General features: G+C 49.0%; 2 protein-coding genes and 1 long non-coding RNA gene across 3 annotated transcripts in view; 1 reads left to right on the forward strand and 2 right to left on the reverse strand.

The window, feature by feature from the left end:
• Window positions 1-1543: 1543 nt before the first annotated feature.
• LOC129470094 (ATP synthase subunit ATP5MJ, mitochondrial) lies at window positions 1544-1941 on the reverse strand. The gene has a single exon (XM_055257505.2). It carries the CDS (start codon window positions 1882-1884, stop codon window positions 1708-1710), a length of 177 nt encoding a protein of 58 aa, XP_055113480.1. The 5' UTR covers window positions 1885-1941; the 3' UTR covers window positions 1544-1707.
• Window positions 1942-11458: 9517 nt separating this feature from the next.
• Window positions 11459-14302, reverse strand: LOC134735225 (uncharacterized). The gene is made up of 4 exons (XR_010118078.1): window positions 14205-14302; window positions 13953-14049; window positions 13185-13318; window positions 11459-12421 (listed from the first exon to the last, which is right to left on the reverse strand). It is a non-coding gene; the product is annotated as an uncharacterized lncRNA (long non-coding RNA).
• The window catches only part of MYO18A (myosin XVIIIA), a 125162-nt gene continuing 110082 nt past the window's right edge, over window positions 12199-27278 (forward strand). Inside the window, exon 1 of the mRNA XM_063628629.1 lies at window positions 12199-12221. The gene's annotated coding sequence lies outside the window, so the exon portion shown is untranslated. The remainder of the gene's footprint in view (window positions 12222-27278) is intronic.

Raw genomic sequence — 27278 nt, forward strand, 5'->3', positions numbered from 1 at the left:
GTCATTGCTGAGGACCTGGGGAGCACCACTCCCAACCCTGCAAGGTCCTTGCTGTGTGACTTTGCGCAGCTGACTGGAGCTTCACAATTTCCTAGGATATGGGGCCTATGTTATTCTCCCTGACTTCCAGCCAGTCACGACGTGTTGTTTACCCCTTGTGGAGTTTGACGTTGTATTATTTTTTCTCTCTCTTTTTTTAATTTTACTTTAAGTTCTGGGATACATGTGCAGAACGTGCAGGTTTGTTACATAGGTATACATGTGCCATGGTGGTTTACTGCTCCTACCAGCTCGTCATCTAGGTTTTAAGCCCCACATGCATTAGGTTTTTGTCCTAATGCTCTCCCTCCCCTTGCCCCCACCCCGTGACAGGCCCCCGTGTGTGATGTTCCCTTCCCTGTGTCCATGTGTTCTCGTTGTTCAACTCCCTCTTATGAGTGAGAACATGCAGTGTTTGGTTTTCTGTTCCTGTGTTAGTTTGCTGAGAATGATGGCTTCCAGCTTCATCCATGTCCCTGCAAAGGACATGAACTCATTCCTTTTTTTTTTTGAGATGGAGTCTCGCTTTGTCACCCAGGCTGGAGTGCAATGGTGCCATCTCGGCTCACTGCAACAGCCATCTCCCAGGTTCAAGTGATTCTCCTGCCTCAGCCTGCCGAATAGCTGGGATTACAGGTGCCCACCGCCATGCCCAGCTAATTTTTGTATTTTTATTAGAGATGGGGTTTCACCATAATGGCCAGGTCGGTCTCGAACTCCTGGCCTCAAGAGATCCCCCCGCCTTGCCTTCCCAAAGTGCTGGGATTACAGGCGTGAGCCACCGTGCCTGGCCGAGTTTTACATTTTACATCCTAGAATATAAAGGTCAATTCTTTTCTCCCTGGTTTCCAAGCAGAAAAACACTTTGTTTAGCATAGATCAGTGGTTCTCAAATACGGGTGGGGGGAATTTTGTCCATCAGAAGACATTTGACAATAGGCCGGGCGCGGTGGCTCACGCTTGTAATCCCAGCACTTTGGGAGGCCGAGGCGGGCGGATCACAAGGTCAGGAGATCGAGACCACGGTGAAACCCCGTCTCTACTAAAAATACAAAAAATTAGCCGGGCGTGGTGGCGGGCGCCTGTAGTCCCAGCTACTCGGAGAGGCTGAGGCAGGAGAATGGCGTGAACCCGGGAGGCGGAGCTTGCAGTGAGCCGAGATTGCGCCACTGCACTCCAGCCTGGGCGACAGAGACAGACTCCGTCTCAAAAAAAAAAAAAAAGAAGACATTTGACAATAAAGGCATTTTTGGTTGTCATGGTCAGGAGCAGGGGTGCTACTAGCATCTACCGAGTAGAGGCCAGGAATGCTGCTAACCCTCCTACAATGCCCAGGGCAGTTCCCCACACTGTAGAATTATCTAGTCCAAAATGTCAACATGCTGAGGTTAAAGCTGATGTTAGGAAACCCTGGCCTATAAAGATAGATCCCTGCCCCATTTTCAAAGTTCTCCTGGGAGACTATATTCTCTTCCATTGCCTTAAAGCTCTGGCAACCAGAAACTTCTTTTTTTTTTTTTTTTCTCACAGATCCATTTATTCATGCCATGAAGTAAACGGTACTTATACAAGTGTACAGTGACATTCCACGCTCCCCATCTAACACGGCTTGCTTAAATTTACAGGCAGACTGACGTTTTCTTTCACACGTACTCCAAGTAAATCTGGTTAGTGATGACCAGGAGCAGGCGCCGAAGCTTTCAAAGCCTTACTTCTTTTATCAGCAGCCCGGATTTTATAAACGATGAAGCCCATCAGCCCCATTCCTATCCAAATCTCCTGGTAAACTTGGGTGTAGTAGGGCTTCATGGGGATCCATACGTTTTTAATAATACTTTGAAGCATCTTGGCGCAGGACAGACGGCTCAGAGCGCACCACAAACCCGCAGCCAACTCAGAAAGCGGCAACCAGAAACTTCTAACTCATTCCCTTCCATTGTTATTTTATAACTTTTTTCCCTTCTAACTTCAAGAGAGAGAGAAAATAAGTTCCTCAATCCCCACTCTCTTTTTTTTTTTTTTTTTTGAGACGGAGTCTCGCTCTGTCGCCCAGGCTGGAGTGCAGTGGCGCAATCTCGGCTCACTGCAAGCTCCGCCTCCCGGGTTCACGCCATTCTCCTGCCTCAGCCTCTCGGAGTAGCTGGGACTACAGGCGCCCGCCACCACGCCCGGCTAATTTTTTGTATTTTTAGTAGACGGGGTTTCACCGTGGTCTCGATCTCCTGACCTTGTGATCCGCCCGCCTCGGCCTCCCAAAGTGCTGGGATTACAAGCGTGAGCCACCGCGCCCGGCCTAATCCCCACTCTCTTCTTGGGCTAACTGGCATTTCCGCCTCGCTATTCTATGCCTTGTTCATTTCTTTCTTTTCCACCCTTCTCCCACCAGGGCTCAAATCAAGAGAAGCAGGGGCTCAGTTCTGGCTTTCGGGGTTTGAGAATGAGCCCCAGCCTCTGCTCTGTGGAGAGGCAGGCCAAGGAGGCAGGAGCTGACAAGGATGAGCAGGGAGCTCACCAGATGATTAGTAAATATTTGAACCATGGGGGGCAGGTAGTTTCCTTTTGCCACTCCCTCCTGGATGTCTTTGCTTGGCCAGAAAAGAAGGCCAGGCGTGGTGGCTCATGCCTGTAATCCCAGCACTTTGGGAGGCTGTGGCAAACGGATTGCTTGATCCCAGGAGCTCCAGACCAGCCTGGGCAACATGGTGAAACCTCTTCTTCATCAAAAAAAAAAAAAAAACAACAAAAATTAGCTGGGTGTGGTGGCGCAGCTACTTGGGAGGTTGAGGTGGGTGAATCACCTGAGTCCAGGGAGGTTGAGGCTGCAGTGAGCTGTGATCGCACCACTGCACTCCAGCCTGGGCAACAGAGTGAGATCCTATCTCAAAAAAAAAAAAAAAGAAGAGAAAGAAAATGCCCAGAAGCCCCCATCTGCCAAGTGCCTCCATCTCCCAGGTGCCTGCTGCCTGACCAAGGAGGCATACATAAACTTGCAGCCCTGCAGGAACTTCTGCTTCCTTAGTGGTGGTGGCGAGGAGTCTAAATACTCAGACGGGGGTTTCTAGTATTTTCTGCCTGAAGAGTGAAGAGAAGGGGTTTGGGGCAGCAGGAGAGGAGCTGCTGAAAGCAATAATAATAGCTTCTATTTATCACTGAGCACCCCTACCAGGTGCCAGGTACTGAGGAAGGTCCTGCCCACCCCCCACCATTTGGTTATATGAGCTTTTTGGGTTTTTTGTTTTTGAGACAGAGTCTCACTCTGTTGCCCAGGCTGGAGTGCAGTGGTGTGATCTTGGCTCACTGCAACCTCCGCCTCCTGGGTTCAAGTGATTCCCATCCTTCAGCCTCCCAAGTAGCTGGAATTACAGGCACGCACCACCATGCCCAGCTAATTTTTATATTTTTAGTAGAGATGAGGTTTCACCATGTTGGCCAGGCTGGTCTTGAACTCCTGACCTCAAGTGATCCACCCGCCTCAGCCTCCCAAAGTGCTGGGATTACAGGCATGAGGCACTGCGCCCAGCCATTTTGGTTTTTTTAGAGACAGTCACTCTGTCACCCAGGCTGGAGTGCAATGGCACGATCTTGGCTCACTGCAACCTCCGCCTCCCAGGTTCAAGCGATTCTTGTGCCTCAGCCTCCCAGCTAGCTGTAACTACAGGCGTGCGCCACCATGCCTGGCTAATTTTTGCATTTTTAGTAGAGACAACGTTTCACCACATTGGCCAGGCTGGTCTGGAACTCCTGACCTCAAGTGATCTGCCCACCTCGGCCTCCCAAAGTGCTGGGATTACAGTCATGAGCCACTGTGCCCGGCTCATTATATAAATTTTTTGTAGTAAAATATGCATATAAAATTTACCATTCTGGCTGGGTGCGGTGGCTCATGCCTGTAATCCCAACACTTTGGGAGGCCGAGATGGGTGGATCACCTGAGATCAGGAGTTTGAGACAGCCTGGCCAACATGGGGAAACCCCGTCTCTACTAAAAAAACAAAAACTAGCCAGGCATGGTGGTGCGCGCCTGTAATTCCAGCTACTCGGGAGGCTGAGGCAGGAGAATCACTTGAATCCGGGAGACGGAGGTTGCAGTGAGCCGAGATCACACTACTGCACTCCAGCCTGGGCAACAGAGTGAGACTCTGTCTCAGTAAATAAATAAATAAATAAATAAATAAATAAATAAATGAAATAAAAATTTACCATTCTAGCCATTGTTAGGTGTACACTTCATTGGCATTAAGTATCTCCATGGTGAGGCACAGCTGTTATCACTCCCCACGCCCAGCACTTTCTCACCATCCCAAACTCTGCACCCATTAAATAATAACTCCCCATTCCCCCTCTCCTAGCCCCTGGGAACCTCTGTTCTACTTCCTGCCTCTATGAATTTTGGGCAGAGTTTATAGTAATACATTATCTCTCATTGTCAATATGTCTTTGTCATTCTATGTTAAAAATCTCTGCTTCACAGATGGGAAAACAGGCCCAGAGGAGTTAAGTAATTGGCCCCAAAGTCACACAACTAGCAAGTGACAGAACAAGGATTTGAACCCAGGTCTGTCTGGCTCCAAAGGCCAGAGAAAGGAGGGGCAGAGAGGGAGAGTGGAGGAGCTACCCGAAGTGAGGTACGGGTGAGGAATGGAGGAGGCTTGCGTTTTCTTTCTTTGCCTTCCACTGACAGCTTGCTCAGGGACTCTGACTGGGTGTGCCTCTCTCTCTCGGACCTACCTAATTTAGGCCTGGAGCTTTGAATGAGAACAGGTGGGTTTCTTTCCTACCTGGTGCATCTGTTTCCCCCAGTTTCATCTGACATCCTTCCTAGCTATGGTAAGGAGGAGCCAGCACTGGGGGAAATTTGAACTCTGGGCTCTGAGAAAAATCTGGCAGAGCTTCCTCCGGAAACTCCCTCCTCTCAGGCCTTTCTGTTCCTGGACAAGTTGACCAGTGTGTGAGTCTATCTGAGCAGCTCCCTTGTGCTGGCTGCTCTGCAGGGCACAACAACAAGATAAGGCTTGATAACAGGGAATGAGGCCAGCCAGAATGTGCACAGGGATCCTGCATAGCAGTGAGCATAAGGAATTCAGGGATGCAGGCATTCGGGGTGGGTTGGAATAGTCAGGGGAGAATTCCTAGAGGAAGTGGGTCTCAAGAGGTGGGTAGGGTTGGGATGAAAGAAAAAGCAAAGAGTGTTCTTGGAGATGGGAACAATTCAGAAGTCTTGGAGAGTACGCCTCTCTCTGGAGCTCTGGGAACCCCAATGATGGAGGAATTCTATCATCTACCCATTTATTCTTTCACTCATTCATTTAATAAACATGTATTAAACACCTACTTCATATTTAGAGTGGTGATGGCCGGGTGCGGTGGCTCACACCTATAATCTGCACTTTGGAAGGTCGAGGCGGGCAGATTGCTTGAGCCCAGGAGTTTGAGACCAGCCTGGGCAACATGGTGGAACCTCGTCTCTACAAAAAAAATACAAAAATTAGGCAGGCATGGTGATGCATGCCTATAGTTCCAGCTACTTGGGAGGCTGAGGTGGCAGGCTGAGGCGGGAGGATCACTTGAGCCTGTGAGGCAGAGGTTGTGGTGAGTCCAGGTTGTGCCACTGCTTTCTAGCCTGAGTAACAGAGTGAGACCTTATCTCGAAAAATAATAATAATAAGAGTAGTGACAAATAAGATACAGTTTCTGCCGTTGAATGATTCGCAGTCAAGTAATGGAGATAATTCTTATGTTTTAAATGAAATTTGTGTATAAATGGAAATTACAGACATTATGTTCAGCAGACAATGCACTAAGCAGGAGACCACCATGGGAATGGTCAGTCCTTTCTGGGATAGGATCAGGAAACTTCCTTGGAGAAGATGCTGCTTGAACTGAATGTTGGGAGGTAAGAATTGGCTGGAAGGACAGTGGGGCTGAACAGGCAGAGGAAGAGTGTGAGTGACTGCTCAGGAGTATGAAACTGTCTGCAGGTGTGTAGGGCTTCCAGGAATTCTGAGAGCTGGAGGGTAAAGAGGGCACAGATGGGGCTGGAGGTGTAGGCGGAGGCTAGATTAGAGAGGGTCTTACATGTCATCTTGGGGAGTTAGGCTTTATCCCAAGGACAGTGGAAGCCAGTGGAGAGTTATTTATTTTTTCTGAGACAGGGTCTCATTCTGTCACCAAGGCTGGAGTGCAGTGGCACGATCTTGGCTCACTGCAACCTCCACCCCCCAGGCTCAAGTGATCCTCCCACCTCAGCCTCCCAAGTAGCTGGGATTACAGGCATGCACCACCACACCCAGCTATTTTTTGTATTTTTTGTAGAGACAGGGTTTCACTGTGTTGCCCAGACTGGTCTCAACTTCTGAGATCAAGTGATACACCCACCTTGGCCTTCCAAAGAGTTGGAATTACAGGTGTGAGCCTCTGCACGCGGCTGAGAGTTTTAAGGAGGGAGATGAAATGACCAGATAACCAGATATGCATTTTAGGAATGCAGCCATTTAGCCAGGCGTGGTGGCACATGCCTGTAGTCCCAACTACTCAGGAGGCTGAGGCAGGAGAATCGCTTGAACCCGGGAGGTGGAGGTTACAGCGAGCTGAGATCACACCACTGCTCTCCAGCCTGGGTGACAGAGCAAGACTCCGTCTCAAAAAAAAACAAAAAAGCCTTCCTCCCTCCCTCCCTCCCTCCCTCCCTTCCTTCCTTCCTTCCTTTCTTTCTTTCTTTCTTTCGTCTTTTCCCTCTCGGGCCCAGGCTGCAATCTACTCGGCTTGCTGCTGCCCGCGCCGCAGACTGCCTGGGTCTGGCGGCGCGCGCCACCGCTGCCTGCCTTTTCTCCTTTCACTGCAGGCACGCGTTCGCCACCTTGACCACGCTGGTCGCCAGCTCCTCACGCCTAGTGCTCTGCCCGCCTCAGCCTCCCGAGCTGCTGGAACTACAGACGGAGTCTCGCTCACCCAGTGCTCGGTGTTGCCCAGGCTGGAGTGCGGTGGCGTGGTCTGGCCTCGCGGCAGCCTCCGCCCCCCAGCCGCCTGCCTTGGCCTACCAGGGTGCTGGGATTGCAGCCCCTGCCCGGCCGCCGCCCCATCTGGGAGGTGGGGAGCGCCTCTGCCCGGCCGCCCCGTCTGGGAAGTGAGGAGCGCCTCTGCCCGGCCACCCACCGGCTGGGAAGTGAGGAGCGCCTCTGCCCGGCCACCCACCGTCTGGGAAGTGAGGAGCGCCTCTGCCCGGCCACCCACCGTCTGGGAGGTGAGGAGCGCCTCTGCCCGGCCACCCACCGTCTGGGAGGTGAGGAGCGCCTCTGCCCGGCCACCCACCGTCTGGGAGGTGAGGAGCGCCTCTGCCCGGCCACCCACCGTCTGGGAGGTGAGGAGCGCCTCTGCCCGGCCACCCACCGGCTGGGAGGTGAGGAGCGCCTCTGCCCGGCCACCCATCGTCTGGGAGGTGAGGAGCGCCTCTGCCCGGCCTCCCATCGTCTGGGAGGTGAGGAGCGCCTCTGCCCGGCCGCCCCGTCCGGGAGGAAGTGAGGAGCGCCTCTGCCCGGCCGCCCCGTCCGGGAAGAAGTGAGGAGCGCCTCTGCCCGGCCGCCCCGTCCGGGAAGAAGTGAGGAGCGCCTCTGCCCGGCCGCCCCGTCTGGGAAGTGAGGAGCGCCTCTGCCCGGCCACCCACCGTCTGGGAAGTGAGGAGCGCCTCTGCCCGGCCACCCACCGTCTGGGAAGTGAGGAGCGCCTCTGCCCGGCCACCCACCGTCTGGGAAGTGAGGAGCGCCTCTGCCCGGCCACCCACCGGCTGGGAAGTGAGGAGCGCCTCTGCCCGGCCGCCCCGTCTGGGAAGTGAGGAGCGCCTCTGCCCGGCCACCCATCGTCTGGGAAGTGAGGAGCGCCTCTGCCCGGCCACCCATCGTCTGGGAAGTGAGGAGCGCCTCTGCCCGGCCGCCCCGTCTGGGAAGTGAGGAGCGCCTCTGCCCGGCCACCCACCGTCTGGGAAGTGAGGAGCGCCTCTGCCCGGCCACCCACCGTCTGGGAGGTGAGGAGCGCCTCTGCCCGGCCACCCACCGTCTGGGAGGTGAGGAGCGCCTCTGCCCGGCCACCCACCGGCTGGGAAGTGAGGAGCGCCTCTGCCCGGCCACCCATCATCTGGGAGGTGAGGAGCACCTCTGCCCGGCCTCCCATCGTCTGGGAGGTGAGGAGCGCCTCTGCCCGGCCGCCCCGTCCGGGAGGAAGTGAGGAGCGCCTCTGCCCGGCCGCCCCGTCCGGGAAGAAGTGAGGAGCGCCTCTGCCCGGCCGCCCCGTCTGGGAAGTGAGGAGCGCCTCTGCCCGGCCACCCACTGTCTGGGAAGTGAGGAGCGCCTCTGCCCGGCCACCCACCGTCTGGGAAGTGAGGAGCGCCTCTGCCCGGCCACCCACCGTCTGGGAAGTGAGGAGCGCCTCTGCCCGGCCACCCACCGGCTGGGAAGTGAGGAGCGCCTCTGCCCCGCCGCCCCGTCTGGGAAGTGAGGAGCGCCTCTGCCCGGCCACCCATCGTCTGGGAAGTGAGGAGCGCCTCTGCCCGGCCACCCATCGTCTGGGAAGTGAGGAGCGCCTCTGCCCGGCCACCCCGTCTGGGAAATGAGGAGCGCCTCTGCCCGGCCGCCCTGTCTGGGAGGTGAGGAGCGCCTCTGCCCGGCCACCCATCGTCTGGGAAGTGAGGAGCGCCTCTGCCCGGCCTCCCATCGTCTGGGAGGTGAGGAGCGCCTCTGCCCGGCCGCCCCGTCCCGGAGGAAGTGAGGAGCGCCTCTGCCCGGCCGCCCCGTCCGGGAAGAAGTGAGGAGCGCCTCTGCCCGGCCACCCATCGTCTGGGAGGTGAGGAGCGCCTCTGCCCGGCCACCCATCGTCTGGGAGGTGAGGAGCGCCTCTGCCCGGCCACCCATCGTCTGGGAAGTGAGGAGTGCCTCTGCCCGGCTGCCCCATCTGGGAAGTGAGGAGTGCCTCTGCCCGGCCACCCATCGTCTGGGAGGTGAGGAGCGCCTCTGCCCGGCCACCCATCGTCTGGGAAGTGAGGAGCGCCTCTGCCCGGCCACCCATCGTCTGGGAAGTGAGGAGCGCCTCTGCCCGGCCACCTATCGTCTGGGAAGAAGTGAGGAGCGTCTCTGCCTGGCCGCTCCGTCTGGGAAGTGAGGAGCTCCTCTGCCCGGCCGCCCTGTGTCTGGGTAGAAGTGAGGAGCTCCTCTGCCTGGCCGCTCCGTATGGGAGGTCTACCACGGAGGCCAGAAGCAATGTGGGGGCTGGACGTGGTGGCTCATGCCTGTGGTCCCGGCACTCTGGGGGGCGAGGCGGGTTGATCACTTCGGGCTAGGAGTTCGAGACCAGTCTGGCCAACTTGGCGAAACATGAAGAATACAACAGACAAACCAACCAACCAACTCAGTGACAACAAAACAGGTCTACCCTGGAGTCATACTCTAATTTTTTCTATTTTCTTCCCTTTCTGATCCTTTATCCCACTTTCTTTTTCTTCCTCTTCCTTCTCCCTCTTCTTTGTCAAATAGAAGATTGAGTTATTATCACTGATCCATAAAAAAAAAAAAAAAAAATCTATATGAATGCAGCCATCTGAGGGTAGATCAAAGGGACAAAACTGGAGGCAGAGCAAGTTACTAGGAGGTTAGCGTAATAATGCCGGCAAGAGAAAGGGGAAGGTCTGGACTAAGTCTGTGCCGTGGACTGATGAGAAGGCAGTGGGTGTGAGATATTAAGGAAGTAGTACTGTGGGGACTTGGTTACCAATTAGATGAGGAGAAGCGAGAGGGAGACATGACGGATAATGATCAGGATTTGGGCAACTTGGATGATGGTGCCATTCACCAAGACAGGAAGAGGAGTAGGTTTGGAGGAGAGATAATAATACTTAATATTAATGAAGTACTTACCATGTGCCAAGCACTTTTCTAAGTCCTTTACATATATTAACTCAAGTAACCCATACAACTCTATGAGGTAAATCCCCTTAGAATCTCCATTACACAGATGAAGAAACAGAAGCATAGAGAGTTTAAGCAACTTGCTCGAGGTTACACAGCTCTGGGTGTCTAAGTCCAAGTTCATAGCCACTATAACACTCCTTTCCAGGACAGTAAGTTTTTTTTGTTTATTTGTTTTGAGAAAGAGTCTCACTCTGTCACCCAGGCTGGAGTGAAGTGGCACGATCTCGGCTTATTGCAACCTCTGTCTCCCAGGTTCAAGTGATTCTCCTGCCCCAGCCTCCTGAGTAGCTGCGATTCCAGGCACCTGCCACCACACCCAGCTAGTTTTTGTATTTTTCGTAGAGCTGGGGTTTCACTATGTTGGCCAGGCTGGTCTCAAAAACTCTTGACCTCAGACAATCGGCCTGCCTCAGCCTCCCAAAGTGCTGGAATTACAGGCGTGAGCCACCACACCCAGCCCAGGAGAGTACGTTTAATGTGAGTTGGAGATGCCTGTGGCCATCCTAGCGGACTGCATCCTCCAGGACCAGTAAAAGGCTTAAAGTATCTTGAGGAACATCAATGTCTACAGAGTGGAGAGAAGAACAGCACATTGACTCAAACGGAGCAACCAGAGAGATAAGAGTCAAGACAACTTGGCTTCCTGAAAGTTAAGGAGGAAGAGGGAGGGGTCTCAGCACGATCCCCAGGATTCTGTTTAGGGGGAGTTAGGGAAGGCAATCAGTTACAGGGAAGGCTGGGGTCTGGTCTTTACCCTGAGTTTGTACAGTAAGCACGCTATGTACTGCTGCGTAGTAAGCATGCTACGTACTGTGTCAGCTGGGTGCAGTGGCTCACGACCGTAATCCCAGCACTTTGGGAGGCTGAGGTGGGAGGATCGCTTGAGGCCAGGAGTTCGAGACCAGCCTGGGTGAGATAAGAAGACTCCCCCATGCCTCTACAAGATATATCTATACACACACACACACACACACACACACATATTTTTTGAGATGGAGTCTCACTCTGTTGCCCAGGCTGGAGTACAGTGGCATGATGAGCTCGGCTCACTGCAGCCTCTGCTTACTGGATTCAAGCGATTCTCCTGCCTCAGCCTCCCGAGTAGCTGGAACTACAAGGCAAGCGCCACCACGCCTGACTAATTTTTGTATCTTTAGTAGAGTCAGGAGTTGGGGTTTTGCCATGTTGGCCAGGCTGGTCTCGAATTCCTGGCCTCAAGTTATCTGCGTGCCTCAGCCTCCCAAAGTGCTGGAGTGGCAGGCATGAGCCACAGTGCCCAGCAAATTTTTCTTTTTTTTAATTAGCTGGGCATGTGGGACACACCTGTAGTCCTAGCTACTCAGGAGGCTGAGGCGGGAGGATCACTTGCGCCCAGGAGTTTGAGGTTACAGTGAACTATGTTCATGTTACTGCACTCCAGCCTGGGTGACAGAGTAAGACTCTGTCTCTAAAAAAATACAATAAATAAATAAACTACATGTTTATTTGAGAGGCAGAAAGGAGAGTGTTGACAGAAATAATGGGTGTAAATGCCCCACAAGCTATACCCTTGGGAATTTTTTCAGTAATTCTCAGGGTCAGAAGCTGCAGAAATGTAAAGTAAAATGAGATTGTTGCAATATGAGGCCTTAAGGAGAATCCACTGGACAGAGACAGGAGGATGTAAGGCCTGTCTCTTTCAAACCCTGACATAGTAGTCAAAAAACATGTTACCCTGGACTCGGGAAGAAACACAATCTAGGTCATGAATTTCCACCGTGGCATCTTGGGAGAAATATGCCTGGTACTACGTCGATCTGAAGAAAATGCCAAGACAGTTGGGAGGCCCAAAAGCCTGTTGAGTTAGGAAGAGTTCAGTGGAAGCCTAACTGTAATAGAGGCATGCAGCCTGTCTTGGTGAATGTTGGGCTGCGCTGGGCTCCTTCTGGGAGTCACTGCTTCCATCTTTTCTTCTGCAGTGTCCTTTTCTCTGCCAGCTTGTTCTTCCCGTCCTTGTCAGGCAGCGAGTGGCATGCCTGGGCGTCAGGCACAGATGGAGCTGGAGCTCTCGCTGTGGGCCAGAAATAGCTTTGCAAATATCTGGCTGTGGGGGCATTATGTTTTCGTCCCCTTCCCTTCCTGTCCCCTCACTTCAATTTCTTGTGATTTCTGTGTCCATAGATGAGTGACTGGTCATTCCTGGGCTGGCTCCTGACCCGAATGCAGAACGATTCCACCGTGGTTGGCAAGGTATGGCTCACTGTCCTGGTCTTACACATCCTGCTTGTCGCCCTGCTGGGAAATGCTGTCTGTGGGATGGTCACTGCAAGTTCATCTGCAATACCCTGCAGCCTGGCTGCACCAATGACCACTTCTCCCACTTCCGCTGGGGCTTTGCAGATTGTGCTGGTGGCCATACCCTCCATCTTCTTTGTTGTCTGTGTGCTGCACTAGATGGTGAAGGGGAGACAGTGAGAAGTGGAGAGGGGGTACCTGCTGGAAACCGTGCAAGAGCTGGCAGCTGGAGGGACTCTCCCTGGACCCAGGCTGGGGCCCCTTGGGGCTTCTTTCTTTCTAGAGGGGCAGCTCTTAGTAGGAGAGGAGGTTTTTCCCCAAATGCCTTGGGGCTGCCGCCTGGTACCCCAGCCTGCAGTCATACAGGGTCCCAGCTGTCTGCACTGCCCATTGGTGCTGCGGGCATGCATGGAGCTGGCCTTCCTGGTGGGGTCTACTCTCTGGGTGTGATGTGCCATAGTTGCTTCACTGCCACTCCTCCCCTGTCCCTCCAGTCCTGACTGCTTTGTGTCCAGAGCCGTGAGGAAGGAAATCTTCCTGAACTTCATGTGCAGGTGGGGTTGGGCTGCTTCCTCCCAAACCCGGTGGAGTTGCGCTACCTGGGCTGGGTCTTCCCTTGCCAGGCACGCTCTGTGGCCTGCACCAGCTAGTGCTACTTCTGCTCCACTGTGATGAGGAAGGACCGTGCTCCAGGTGCCCTCCTGCTGGTGAGTGCCCCGGCAGTGCAGGACCCAGCATTGCATGCCCCAGGCTCACTGCCCGGTGGTGAGAAGCAGCTGGCTTAGGGTAGCAGCAGAGACCTGACACTCCCCCCCAACAATGCCACCCAGCAAAAAAATCCTGCCATCCTGCTTGGTCTTTGAGGGTGGGGAAAGTGGAGTGGGAGTGGAAAACCCTGCTTCTTCCTGAAGACGTTACCTCAACAGACACAGTTTAGTGAAGTGATGAAGGGTGAGGCCTCTGGAACCCAGGTTCAAATTCCAGCTCTGCCATTTACCAGCTGTGTAACCTCAGACAAATTGCTTAACTTCTCTGTACCCCAGTTTCTCTACCTGAAAAATGGAAATCATAATAGATCCTCACTCCTACTTCATAGGAATGCTCTGAGGGTGAAATGAGTTTATACATGTAAAGTGCTTACAGATAGTAGCTGGTAACAAACGTTAGCCATTTGTATTAACCTCAGCTGCCTACAGCATTGCTTTTGCCTTGCCTAGCTTCCTGGGCCACCCACAATCGTGGAATCAATTGTCAATTCCTCCCTCAGTTGCTCTTACGGCTGTTGGAAGCCAAGTCCCCACACATTCTTCCTTGCAAGTCTCTCCTACACCTGTCCCCTCTGTTGGGTCCCCAAGTCATCTTCCTTGTTCAAGTTTGTATTCTCGGCCCCCTGCACTGCTGTTGCTGAACCTGCCAAGCACCTCTCTGCCTGCACTGCCCTTCCCTCCATTCCAACGTACACCTGCCTCACTGTGGAACCTCCTTGAATTAATCACTTAAAGCTCCTATGCCTGGAAACCAGCATCTTCCACGAGCCAGCCCGGACCTCCTTTTCTAGCCTGATCACCTACTTTTTCCAAAGAAGCCCTCCATTCTAGCCACACCAGGAGCTGTGCCTGGGGCCTTCACAGGCTCCCTCCCCTACCTCCCACCCTTTGCTTGTGTTCCCTCCTGGGGACCTCTGACCTGGGAGGCTTCAGGACTGAGTTCGGATCCTGCCCCGCCAGTCGGTGGTTGTGTGAGCTTGCGTAAGCTGCTTGGTCCTCTGGTGATCAGTTTCCTGCTGTGTCAGAAGAGACTAATTATACTGTCTTCACAGGGTCATTGTGAGGATTAAACAAGATACTCTGAGTAAAGTGCAAGGCACACAATGTTCATCAACGAGTAGTAGATGCCATGATTATCACCTACATTCTACTATTATTGCTCAGATACTACCTTTTTTCTGTGCAAACGTTCCTTGACCACTCCTCTGATTTTTTTTCCTCTGTGCCTCCAAGGCAATTTCACTTAACAATTAGTCACGCAGTGTTTTGTGACTTCCCCTTTACTGTGGTCTTCAGCAGTTATTTAAATCCTATCCTGCTGTGTAACTTTGCACACGTCTCTCATTGGTCTTTCATCTCAGTTGCAAGGAGGGGTGGTGATGATGTGCTTTGCAGGAAGAGGACACACGCTTCTGCTCCCAGCTTAGCACTTTGCATGGAGTAGGAGCTCAACTCGTATATGCCGATTTAATTAATGTCGAAATCTTTAGGCTACAATTAGAACTGAGTCCAGACTGAGCTGTACTTGAGGCATGTCAGAAAAGCAGAGTGACAGACATTCCTCCACTGTCTTCCACAACTTGGGCCGATTTCTAACAATCCTTTAACAACTAAAAAAGTTCCTTGCAGGGTCTAATTTGAGTCCTGCTTGCTGCAATTGAAGCTGCTTTTCAGCCTCAGATTATTGATGTCTAGGTCCTACAAAGGTGGGGGGGGTGCAGGGGCGGCAGGCGCAGTGGCTCACGCCTGTAATCCCAGCACTTTGAGAGGCCAAGGCGGGCAGTTGCCTGAAGTTGGGAGTTCGAGAGCAGCCTGGCTAACATGGTGAAACCCTGTCTCTACTAAAAATAAAAAAATTAGCCAGGCATGGTGGCGCACGCCTGTAGTCTCTGCTACTCAGGAGGCTGAGGCAGGAGAATCACTTGAACCTGGGAGGCGGAGGTTGCAGTGAGCTGAGATCACACCTCTGAACTCCAGCTTGGGAGACAGAGCAAGACTCCATCTCAAAAAAAAAAAAAAAAAAGGGGCGGGGGGGACAATATCTAGGATAGTTGGAGATGTAAACCTCCTGTGACCCAGCAATTCTATTCCTAAATATATGCATCGGAAAATATCTTGCACAGTTAGCACCTGAAGATATGTCTTAAAATGTTCATAGCAGCATTATTTTGCAATAGCAAAAACCAGAAATAACCATGAATATTTATCAACAGAAGAATAGACAGACTGTGTTATATTCACATCATGGAGTATTATACAACAGTGAAATGAATAAATTAGAGCTAATCATATTAATAGGAATCTTTCTTTTTTCTTTTTTTTAAATAATAGGAATCTTTCAATGATGAGCAAAAAGAGCAAGTTTCGGAAGAGTAATGACAGTGTGGTATTATTTTTACAAACTAGGTAAAATAATATTTTATATTGTTTGAGGATATATGCTATGTAATAAAAGCATATGGAAGTGCATGGAAATAGCAAACATCCAATTCAGAATAGTGGTTGCCCCTGGGAAGGGGGAGGATAATGCAGGGTGGTACTGAGTGTTCAAACTGAGTTTGAGTAATTCTTTCTTTCTTTCTTTACCTCCCTCTTTCCATCCCTCCCTCCCTTCCTTCCTTTCTTCCTTCCTTTACCTCCCTCTTTCCATCCGTCCCTCCCTTCCTTCCTTTCTTCCTTCCTTTGTTCCTTTTTTTGGGACAGAGTTTCGCTCTTGTTGCCTTAGGCTGGAGTGCAATGGTGCGATCTCAGCTCACCGCAATCTCCACCTCCTGGATTCAAGCAATTCTCCTGCCTCAGCCTCCCAAGTAGCTGGAATTACAGGCATGTGCCACCAAGCCAGCTAATTTTGTATTTCTAGTAGAGACAGGGTTTCTCCATGTTGGTCAGGCTGGTCTTGCACTCCTGACCTCAAGTGATCTGCCCGTCTCGGCCTCCCAAAGTGCTGGGATTACAGGCGTGAGCTACTGCACCCAGCTATTAATTTTTTAATTTTTTGTAGAGATGGGGTCTCCCTATGTGCCCAGGCTCATCTTGAACTCCTGAGATCAAGCGATCCTCCCGCCTTGGCCTCCTAAAGTGCTGGATTATAGGCGTGAGCCACCGCACCCAGCCTAAATAGATTTCTAGGTAGAGCCATTTTCCAAGGAAAGAATAATGGAGACATAATCTGGTTTTGTTCCTTCTGTCTCTGCTGGGAGGATTATAGCCCCCCTCTATAAGTGGGAACTCTGAGCTGGAGAGAGGTGACAGGATTTGCTGGATGCTATGTGGGAAATCAGGAGACCCTGCTGCTTCCTCTTTCTTTGAAACAAACTGGATTTGTGGAAATTACTTGTGGTTTTAGAGCCATTGAGACGTGAGTTTTAATCCTGCCTCTGACATTATCTATAACAGCTGTGTGGTCTTGGCCAATCTCTGACCTTTTAAAGCCTCAGTTCCTTATTTAAATAGGAAAATAACAACATGGAGTTTGCAGGGTTGTTGGAAGAATTAAAATGGGAGTGGTCCACCTTGCTCTGGTTTGGTACATGGTGGAAAAATAGGCCAGGTCCTTTTTCCCATGCTCATAATCAGCTCGTCAGTGACCTTCTTCTCCTGGGCCCCATCTGTTCTCAGGGAATTTAGCCAGCTCTTCTCCCTGACTATAATCAGGGCTCTCGACTGAAGGGAAAGCCCCTTTCCATGTAATTTTGACATCTTGTGCCATGGAAATAATTAATACCTTTATTCTCTTAATACATCTATTAATTAAGCAAATAACTACTGGTCAGTATAATATGGCAATCAAACTTTAGGCTTCAGGGTCAGAGATTTGAGTGCTAGTCTTGGCTATGCCATTTACTAGCTGTGTGACCTGGGCAAGTTACTTCTACTGTCTACGCTTCATTTCCTCATCTGTATAATGGGGATAACAGTGCCTACCTCCATGGGCTTTGCTGAGAGTATTACATGAGAACACACGTATGGTGTTTAGCAGTAGCTATTATTACCCTATCATAATCCCAGCAATGTGCTTGGGACTTGGGGGAGGAAAAAGTATAAATAAGACTTGTCTTGAAGCATCACAGTCAAAAGACGTGATGACAAATAAATACCATATACATTCATAGAAAGATAAATATGGTAAAAGAGACAGAAAGTGCTGGAGTCGGTGAGTGACTACCAACTCCTCCTGAAGGAGTTGTGGGGCAGCTCCACAGAGAAGCTGACATTTGGAATAGACCTTGAAGAACTAGTGGACTCCCTCAACTTGGGAGATGGGGAAGGATGTTTCAAATTGAGATGGCGGCACATACAAAGGCATGGTGGTATGTTCCGGGGAGAGCAAGGCATTTCCCACGGCTGCTGCATGTAAAGAGTCTTTTGGGTTATGCTAAGAAGCTTGGATTCTGCTGGGCACGGTGGCTCACACCTGTAATCCCAGCACTTTGGGAGGCCTAGGCAGGCAGATCACTTGAGCCCAGGAGTTTGAGACCAGCCTGGGCAGCATGATAAAACCCCGTCTCTACAAAAAATACAAAAATTAGCTGGGAGTGGTGGCATGCACCTGTGGTCCCAGCTACTTGGGAGGCTGAGGTGGGAGGACGGCTTGAACCCAGGAGGCGGAGGTTGCAGTGAGCCAAGATTGTACCATTGCACTCCAGCCTGGGTGACAGAGCCAGACCCTATCTCAAAAAAAGAAAGAAAAAGAAGCTTGGATTTTATTCCCTAGGCCAGGGGTCAGCAAACTACTGCCCTCGGGTCAAAGAGAGAGGTGGCTGTTATGCTACATGTTTTTGTAAATAAAGTTTTTTTGTTTCTGTTTTTGTTTTCTTTTGAGACAGCCTCTTACTCTGTGGCCCAGGCTGGAGTGCAGTGGCATGATCTTGACTCACTGCAACCTCCGACTCCCGGGCTCAGGTAATCCTCCCACCTCAGCCTCCCCAGTAGCTGGGAGCACAGGCACACACCACCACACCTGGCTAAGTAAATAAAGTTTTACTGGACCACAGCCATGCCCATTCATTTATGTATTGCTTTTGTGCCACATGGCTGCTTTTGTGCCACAATAAGAGTTGAGTAGTTGAGACAGACCATCTGGTCCCCAAAGCGTAAACTATTTACCATCAAGTCCTTTACAGAAAATGTGCTGACCCCTGAGCTGGGCCATTGGGAACCTTTGAGGAATCCCAAGCCAAGAAGTGACATGATCATATTTGTATTATGGAAAGACAACTGTGGCAGCCACATGGAGGACCAGTTAGAGGGGATGAAGTGGAAGCAGGTGACCACGAGAAGGCTGTTGCTGTTGTCCAGCTAAGAGTTGACAAGGCCTGAACTGAGGCGATGGCAGTGTGAATGAGTGGATGATGGAGATCTGAGAGATTTTTGTTGTTGTTGTTTGAGATGGAGTCTCGCTCTGTCACCCAGGTTGGAGTGCAGTGGCATGATCTTGGCTCATTGCAATCTCCACCTCCAGGGTTCAAGCGATTCTTGTGCCTCAGCCTCCGGAGTAGCTGAGATTACAGGTATGCGCCACCACACTTAGCTAATTTTTAGTCAAGACGGGGTTTCACCATGTTGGTCATGCTGGTCTCAAATTCCTGACCTCAAGTGATCTGCCTGCCTCGGCCTCCCTAAGTGTTGGGATTACAGGCGTGAGCCACTGCACCCAACCTAGATTTGAGAGATATTTAGGGATTAGATCAATAGGACTTGGTGCCTGAGTGGATGGTGGCTGAAGGAGAGGAAGGAGGCAGGGAAAGTGGACTTCTGGCCCCAGCAAAAGAGGGTTAGGGTTATTAACCAAAAGGAAAAAGTCTGTGGTGAAGGTTGTACATTTCACTTTGGATCCAGCTTGGGGTATTTGTAAGTGATGGTGGAAATACCAGGCTGGCCTCTAGAGTAATGTCTGTGTGGAGATTTGGGAGTTATCCACTGTGTGGGAGGTGTTTGGGAGTCCTGAAAATGAACAAGATCTCCCAAGGAGGGAGTGTAGGATCATAAGAGCAAAAGGCAAAGGAAGAAATCCTGAGAAGTGTCAGCAATGAAAGTCAAACAGAGGAAGTATATCTAGCCAGGGGATCCACAAGTACTTCTGGAGGCCAAGTTCTAGAAGGGGGGCAGGTCGAATAGGCATTGACTCGCAGGCCAGGGAGGCAGGCTCTAGAATTAGCAATTGGGCAGTTACTCCTTGGGTGACCAACTCACAACTGGAAATTTCTCAGTTTTAGCATTGAAAACTCCCATCCTGGGAATGCCCTCAGTCTCGGGCAAACCAGCAGAGTTGGTCACCCTACTGCTGACCTTACCGTGAGTGATGTCAAGAAAAGTTTAGCTTGCAAAGAGCTAGCTTCTGAAGGTATCAATTTTCCATTAAGTTGATGACCTAAGCCTTAAGTTGAACCTTTTTTTTTTTTTTTTTTTTTTTTGAGACAGAGTCTTTCTCTGTCACCCAGGCTGGAGTGCAGTGGCGCGATCACACCCCACTGCAGCCTTGACCTCCCACTCTCAAGCAATCCTTCCACCTCAGCCTCCCGAGTACCTGGGACTACAGGCACACCTGGTTCATTTTGATTTTTTGTGGAGATGGTATCTCACTGTGTTGCCCAGGCTGGTCTCAAACTCCTGGGCTCAAGTGACTAGGTTGATCCTTTCTGAATCACTCCAACCATAATAACAAAAAGCTCTCTTGGTACAGCACTTGACCATTGTATGACCTCATTTGATCCTTACAATAACCCTGGGGGGAGGAGTTTGTAGCTGCAATTGCACAGGAGTGGAGATGGAGAGGTTGGCATTTGATGAAGCACCTGTGCCAAGTAAGTGGCAAAGGCAGGGCTCAACCTCAGCCTTTTGACTCCAGAAGCATTTGCCTGGCTACCTCCTGGTTGTAGATGTCCATAGTTTGGGGAGCTGGGCTCCTGGCTGGCTGGGCTACGGATCCCCTGCTCACTGTAGAGTCAGGCAGAGGCCAGGAAATTCTTGGAAGTGTGGAAGGAGCCCCACAGCTATGTATAGATCAGTGCAAGAGTAAGGCTGTAGATTCATAGAAAGGCCACTACATAAACTTATGCCATCAGGGGTTTGTAAGAGGGGCCATATTCTATGCAATAGCCAGGCTCTTAAACAAATTTTTCTTGTGGTAAAATACACATAACCTAAAATTTACCTTTTTTTTTTTTTTTTTTAAAGACAGGGTCTGGCTCTGTCACCCAGGGTGGTGTGCAGTGATGTGCTCATAGCCCACTGCAGCCTCGAACTCCTGGGCTTAATTATTTTATGTATAAAATAGTTAATCTCTGCATTTTAGCTATTTTATGTGTACATTTAAACTATTTTATGTGTACAATTCGGTGGCATTAAGTACATTCACAATATTGTACAACCATCACCACTACCCATTTCTAGAACTTTAAATAATCCCCAGTAGAAACTCCATACCCATTAAACAATGACTCACAATTCCCCCACCCTTAGTCCATGGTAACTTCTATTTTCTGTCTTTATGAATTTGCATATTCTAGGTAGCTTATATAAGGAGAATCAAACAATATTTGTCCTTCTGGGTCTGGATTCTTTCACTTAGCATAACATTTTTAAGGGCCATCCATGTTGTAGCCCGTATTAAAATTTCATTCCTTTTTATGGCTGAATAAAAATGTGCATATGTTGTATGTATATGCCACATTTTGTTTATCTATCTGTTGCTTGATAGACTCTTTTTATATTCTTATATTTCAAGTGAAGACAATCATGAATTTCTGATAAAGTATCGTTTCAGAGACAACTGGATACTACGTGCTTCCAGATATAAGAAATATTCTTGCCAAAAAAGAAAAAAAAATCAAACTCAAAGCTGTTCAAGCCTCTAGATCTGTCTACCAATGATAGGATATCAAACTGCACTATGTGGATGCAATAAGCAAAATCCTGACTGTGAGAAAATCTATAGGATAAATGACCATGTTTCTTCAACAAATAAGTTGCAGGGGGAAAACAGAGAGAGATAGAAGGGAAATCTGTAGATTAAAATATACTTAAAAGTCATGTCAACTGACTGCAATGTGTGGATCTTGATTCAAACACACATTTTTAAAAAAAGACATTTATGGAGACAATTGGAATTTATGGAGATCATTCCATCATGGAGATAATAGAATGTTTGACGATATTAAAAAATTATTGTTCAAGGCCGGGCATGGTGGCTCACGCCTGTAATCCCAGCACTTTGGGAGGCTGAGGCGGGTGGATCACCTGAGGTTGGGAGCTCGAGACCAGACTGACCAACATGGAGAAACCCCATCTCTACTAAAAATACAAAATTAACTGGGCGTAGTGGCGCATGCCTGTAATTCCAGCTACTCAGGAGGCTGAGGCAGGAGAATCACTTGAACCCAGGAGGTGGAGGTTGCGGTGAGCCGAGATCGCACCATTGCACTCCAGCCTGGGCAACAAGAGTGAAACTCTGTCTCAAAAAAAAAATGATTGTTTAAAAATTGGTATGACCATTGTATTATGGTTTTGTTTAAAAAATAATCCTGGCTGGTGCGGTGGCTCACGTCTGTGACCCCAGCACTTTGGGAGGTTGAGGTGGACAGTTCGCTTGAGCTCACGACTTGGAGACCAGCCTGGGCAACATGGTGAAACTCTGTTTCTACAAAACAAACAAACAAACAAACAAAAATTTACCTGGGCGTGGTGGTGCGTACCTGTAGTCCCAACTACTCGGGAAGCAGAGGCAGGAGAATCACTTAAGCCCCAGAGGCAGAGGTTGCAGTGAGCCAAGATCGTGCCACTGCATTCCAGCCTGGGTGATAGAGCCAGACCTTGTCAAACCCTTATCTTTTAGAAATACACAATGAAATTCCCTTCCTTCCTTCCTTCCTTCCTTCCTTCCTTCCTTCCTTCCTTCCTTCCTTCTTTCTTTCCTTCCTTCCTTCCTTCCTTCCCCTTCCTTCCTTCCTTCCTTCCTTCCTTCCTTCCTTCCTTCCTTCCTTCCTTCTTCTTTCTTTTTTTGACAGAGTCGCTCTGTTGCCTAGGCTGGAGTTCAGTGATACGATCTCAGCTCACTGCAACCTCCACCTCCTGGCTTCACAGGATTCTCCTGCCTCAGTCTCCCAAATAGCTGAGATTACAGGTGTGCGCCACCACGTCTGGCTAATTTTTGTATATATATTTTTAACAGACAGGGTTTCACCATATCGGCCAGCTGGTCTCAAACTCCTGACCTCAAGTGATCCACCTGCCTCAGCCTCCCAAAGTGCTGGGATTACAGGCATGAGCCACCGTGCCCAGCCTTTTTTCTTATTTTGAGACAGGGTTTTGCTCTGTTGCTCAAGCTGGATACAATGGTGTGATCTTGGCTCACTGCAACCTCCGCTTCTCTGGCTCAACTGATCCTCCTGCCTCAGTCTCCCAAGTAGCTGGGACTACAGACACACATCATGCCAGGCTAATTTTTTTTGTTTTGTATTTTTTTGTATTTTTAGTAGAAGCAGGGTTTCACCATGTCAGCCAGGCTGGTCTTGAACTCCTGACCTCAAGTGATCTGCCTGCCTCAGCCTCCCAAAATGCTGGGATTACAGGCATGAGTCACCGTGACCCGCTTGAAATTTTTTTTTTATTCTTATTTTTTTTTGTTTTTTATTTTTTTGAGTCTCACTCTGTCGCCCAGGCTGGAGTACAGTGGCATGATCTCGGCTCACTGCAAACTCCGCCTCCCAGGTTCACGCCATTCTCCTGCCTCAGCCTCCCGAGTAGCTGGGACTACAGGCACCTGCCACCATGCCCGGCTAATTTTATGTATTTTTAGTAGAGACGGGGTTTCACCGTGTTAGCCAGGATGGTCTTGATCTCCTGACCTCGTGATCCTCCCACCTTGGCCTCCCAAAGTGCTGGGATTACAGGCATGAGCCACTGCACCCGGCCTGGCCTGAAATATTTTTATATAAAATTATTTGATATCTGAGATTTGCTTCAAAATTATACTCAGTGTGGGGGTTGGGGAGTAGGTGGAAAGATAGTTGAAACAATATTTCTGTGAGTTGATAACTATTGAAGTTGTATGCTGTCTACTTGGGGGTTTATTATATTATTTTGTTTACATGTATATGTGTTTGACTTCCTGTTAGTAGCTTTTTTACCTCATTTCAGAGACGTGTTTCTTCATTTTGGACTGATCTTCAGCTGATACTCTAACAATTTAGCTTTAAGTTTCCTGGAGAGCATTCTCCACCCAGACTCCCAGTTTCTGCACAAAGGGTAAAGGATCTTAAGCTAATAAATGCAATAAGCTAATAAATGTTTGAGGAACAACATTTAAAGGTGTGCTTTTGACGTTTGAACAACACCAGCTATCAGGCAGATCTGCAATTCTGTGGACTTTTAAAAAAGCAGACTTGCTTATTTTCAGTTCTTTTTGGAGAGTCATATCGTGGTAACTTACCACATGGAAGGCATCATTTTACACACTTTACATTTGCTATATCTTCTAAGCCTCGCAGTAACTCTACATATTATCAGCCTCCATTTTACAGATGAAGAAATGGAGATGCAGAGAGATTAATAATTCCTAACACTTGTTAACCACTTACTATGTTTCGAGCACTGGTCTAATTGCTTTAAATGAATTTGTTTATTTTATTATCTCACACCCTTACAAGGTAGGCAATATTAATATTATTATTATTTTTTTTGAGACGGAGTCTCACTCTGTCCCCCAGGCTGGAGTGCAGTGGTGGGATCTCGGCTCACTGCAACCTCTGCCTCCCAGGTTCACACCACTCTCCTGCCTCAGCCTCCCAAGTAGCTGGAACTACAGGCGCCCACCACCACGCCCGGGTAATTTTTATTTTATTTTATTATTTATTTATTTATTTATTTATTTTTAGTAGAGACGGGGTTTCATCGTGTTAGCCAGGACGGTCTCTATCTCCTGACCTCATTATCTGCCTGCTCGGCCTCCCAACGTGCTGGGATTACAGGCGTGATACACTGTGCCCAGCCATATTATTATACCTCTTCTATAGATGAGGAAATTGAGATTTAGAGAGGCTAAGGAGCTTGCTGGCAGCTGCTAGAGCCAAGCATCCTCTCTGTGTGGCCCCAAAGCCCAGGCACTCACCCACTCCACCCAGGATGCAGCCCAGAGCTTCAGGGCAAGCATTCCAGGCTCTGCTGTTTATTAGTCACAGTGCCTTGGGCAAATTAATTCACTTTCCCAAGCCTGGTTTCTAATCTGTGAAATGAGGATAAGAATAGCATCTCCCTAATATGGTAATTCTGGGGATTAAGTGAGAGTGCATTAAGGGGTTAGCATAGTGCCTGACCCATAGTTAGGCTCCCTTGATATAAGTGATTTTTATTACCCAGCTTCTTTCTGGGGTGGAGGGCTTCTTGATTAAAGTCGGATCATTTTAGGACTTTAGGAATCTTCTGGAAAAATTGGCCTTGCCATGACCATCTGGGTGATTTTATGTGGATACTGCTCTGGCTTTTTTCTGTGTGAAGAGGAGAGGGGTGCTTTACTTTTACTTTTACTTAGAGCTAGGGCAGGGTTTATTCTGGCATTTGGGAAGGAAAAGTCTAAAATCAAGTGACCAAGAACCAGAGTTATTGTGTCAGTGTGTGTTGCCCTGGAGTTTCAGTCTTGCTTAGTGTCTGAAACTGGTTCCTGATTCAGGCAAGAAGAGCTCTCAGGGACACCATATGCTACCTAGAGAGTGCCCTAGGTGTAGACACATGTAAATAAAAGAGTTGTTGACTGGCACGTGGTAGTTCATGCCTGTAATCCCAGCTCTTTGGGAGGCCAAGGCAGGCGGATTACCTAAGGTCAGGAGTTTGAGACCAGCCTGGCTAACATGGTGAAACCCTGTTTCTACTAAAAATACAAAAAGTTAGCTGGGTGTGGTGGCAGGCGCCTGTAATCCCAGCTACTCGGGAGGCTGTGGCAGGAGAATCACTTGAACCTGGGAGGCGGAGGTTGCAGTGAGCTGAGATGGCGTCATTGCACTCCAGCTTAGGCAACAAGAGTGAAACTCTTTCTCAAAAAAAAAAAAAAAAAAAAGAGTTGTTAATATACCTATTCATTTCACTGCCATGGTGTAGGGAAAAGAATGGGCTTTGGAGCCTTAGGGACCTCAGTTTGAATCCTGACTCTGCTACTCTTAGGCTGGGTGCAAGTCACAAAGCTGTCTGTGCTTCATTTCCACAACTATGAGTTAGGAAAGATAACCAAGCTAACAGCTGTAGAATGCTTACTATGTACTGGGCATTGTTCTTTTTATATATTAAATCATGTAATTTTTAAAAATTAATAAATACAAGGCTGGGGAAAATGGCTCACGCCTGTAATTCCAGCACTTTGGGAGGCCAAGGTGGGTGGATCACCAGAGGCCAGGAGTTTGAGACCAGCCTGGTCAACATGATGAAACCGCATCTCTACTAAAAATACAAAAATTAGCCTGGTGTGGTGGCACATGCCTGCAATCCCAGCTACTTGGGAGGCTAAGGCAGGAGAATCACTTGAACCTGGGAGGCAGAGGTTCCAGTGAGCTGAGATCACAGCACTGCACTCCAGCCTGGGTGGCAGACTGAGACCTTGTCTCAAGATAATAATAATAAATATTATTTTAAAAATCAGTTTAAGTTCACAGCCAAATTGAGCATAAAGTATAGAGATTTCCCATATGCCCCCTGCCCCCACACATGCACAGCCTTCCGCATGATCACACTCTTCACCAGAGTTGTACATTTGTTATAATTGATGAACCTACATTGACACATCAGTATCCCCCAAAGTCCATGGTTTACATTAGGATTCACTCTTGGTGTTGTACATTTTGTGGGTTTTGACAAACGCATAATGACATGTATTCAACAGCGCGGTATCACACAGAAGAGTTTCACTGCCCTAAAAATCCTCTGTGCTTTGCATTTTCATCTCTCCCTCGACCTTAATCCATGGCACCACTAACCTTTTTATTGTCTCCATAGTCTTGCCTTTTGCAGAATGCCATATAGTTGGAATTATACAATATGTAGCCTTTTCAGATCAGCTTCTTTCACTTATTAATATACATTTAAGTTTCCTCCATGTCTTTTCATGGCTCGATAGCTCATTTCTTTTTTAGTGCCACATAATATGCCATTGTCTGGATGTACCATAGGTTATTTATCCATTTACCTACTGAAGTTCCTCTTGGTTGCTTCCAAGTTTTGGCAATTATGAATAAAGTTGCTACAAACATCATGTGCAGGATTTTGTGTGGACATAAGTTTTCAATTCATCTGGATAAATACCAAGGAGTGAGATTGTTGGATTGTATGGTAAGAATATGTTTCATTTTCTAAGAAACCATCAAACTGTCTTTCAAAGTGGCTACACCATTTTGCACTGCTACCAGCAGTGAATGGGAGTTCCTGTTCCTCTACATTCTTGCTAGCATTTGGAGTTGTTGGCATTTAGGTAAATAAATTTTAGGTAAATAAAGTAGTTTTATCTCATGGTTATCTTAATTTGCTATTCTCTTTTATTTATTATTATTATTATTTTTTTTTGAGATGGAGTCTTGCTCTGTCACCCAGGCTGGAGTGCAGTGGCGCAATCTTGGCTCACTGCACCCTCTGCCTCCTGGGTTCAAGCGATTCTCCTGCCTCAGCCTCCTGAGTAGCTGGGACTACAGGTGCGTGCCACCACACCCAGCTAATTTTTGTACTTTTAGTAGAGACAAGGTTTCACCATGTAGGCCAGGATGGTCTCGATCTCTTGACCTCCTGATCCACCTGCCTCGGCCTCCCAAAGTGCTGGGATTACAGGCGTGAGCCACTGCACCTGGCTTTAATTTGCTATTCTCTAATGACATACAATGTTGAGTATCTTTTCTTTTGCTTACTGCTATCTGTATATCTGTATCTTATATATCTGTATATCTGTACCTTACCTTTGGTAAGGTGTCTGATCAGGTTTTTTACCCGTTTCTAAATTGGGTGGTTCATTTTCTTATTGCTGAGTTTTTAAAACTCTTTGCATATTTTGGATAACAATCCTTTATCGGATGTCTTTTGCATATATTTTATCCCAATTGTGGCTTGTCTTCTCATTCTCTTGACAGTCTTTTGCAGAGCAGACATTTTTAATTTTAATGAAGCCCAGCTTATCAGCTCTTTCTTTCATGGTGCCTTTGGTGTTGCATCTAAAGAGTCATTGTGAGGCCGGGCGCGGTGGCTCACGCTTGTAATCCCAGCACTTTGGGAGGCCGAG

The sequence above is a fragment of the Symphalangus syndactylus genome, chromosome 20 (assembly GCF_028878055.3).
Source record: "Symphalangus syndactylus isolate Jambi chromosome 20, NHGRI_mSymSyn1-v2.1_pri, whole genome shotgun sequence".
In the NCBI taxonomy this organism is placed as follows: domain Eukaryota; kingdom Metazoa; phylum Chordata; class Mammalia; order Primates; family Hylobatidae; genus Symphalangus; species Symphalangus syndactylus.

Excerpts from the sequence above, each read along its gene's own strand:
- LOC129470094 (XM_055257505.2), bottom strand. The coding sequence starts at position 1,884 with ATGCTTCAAAGTATTATTAAAAACGTATGGATCCCCATGAAGCCCTAC.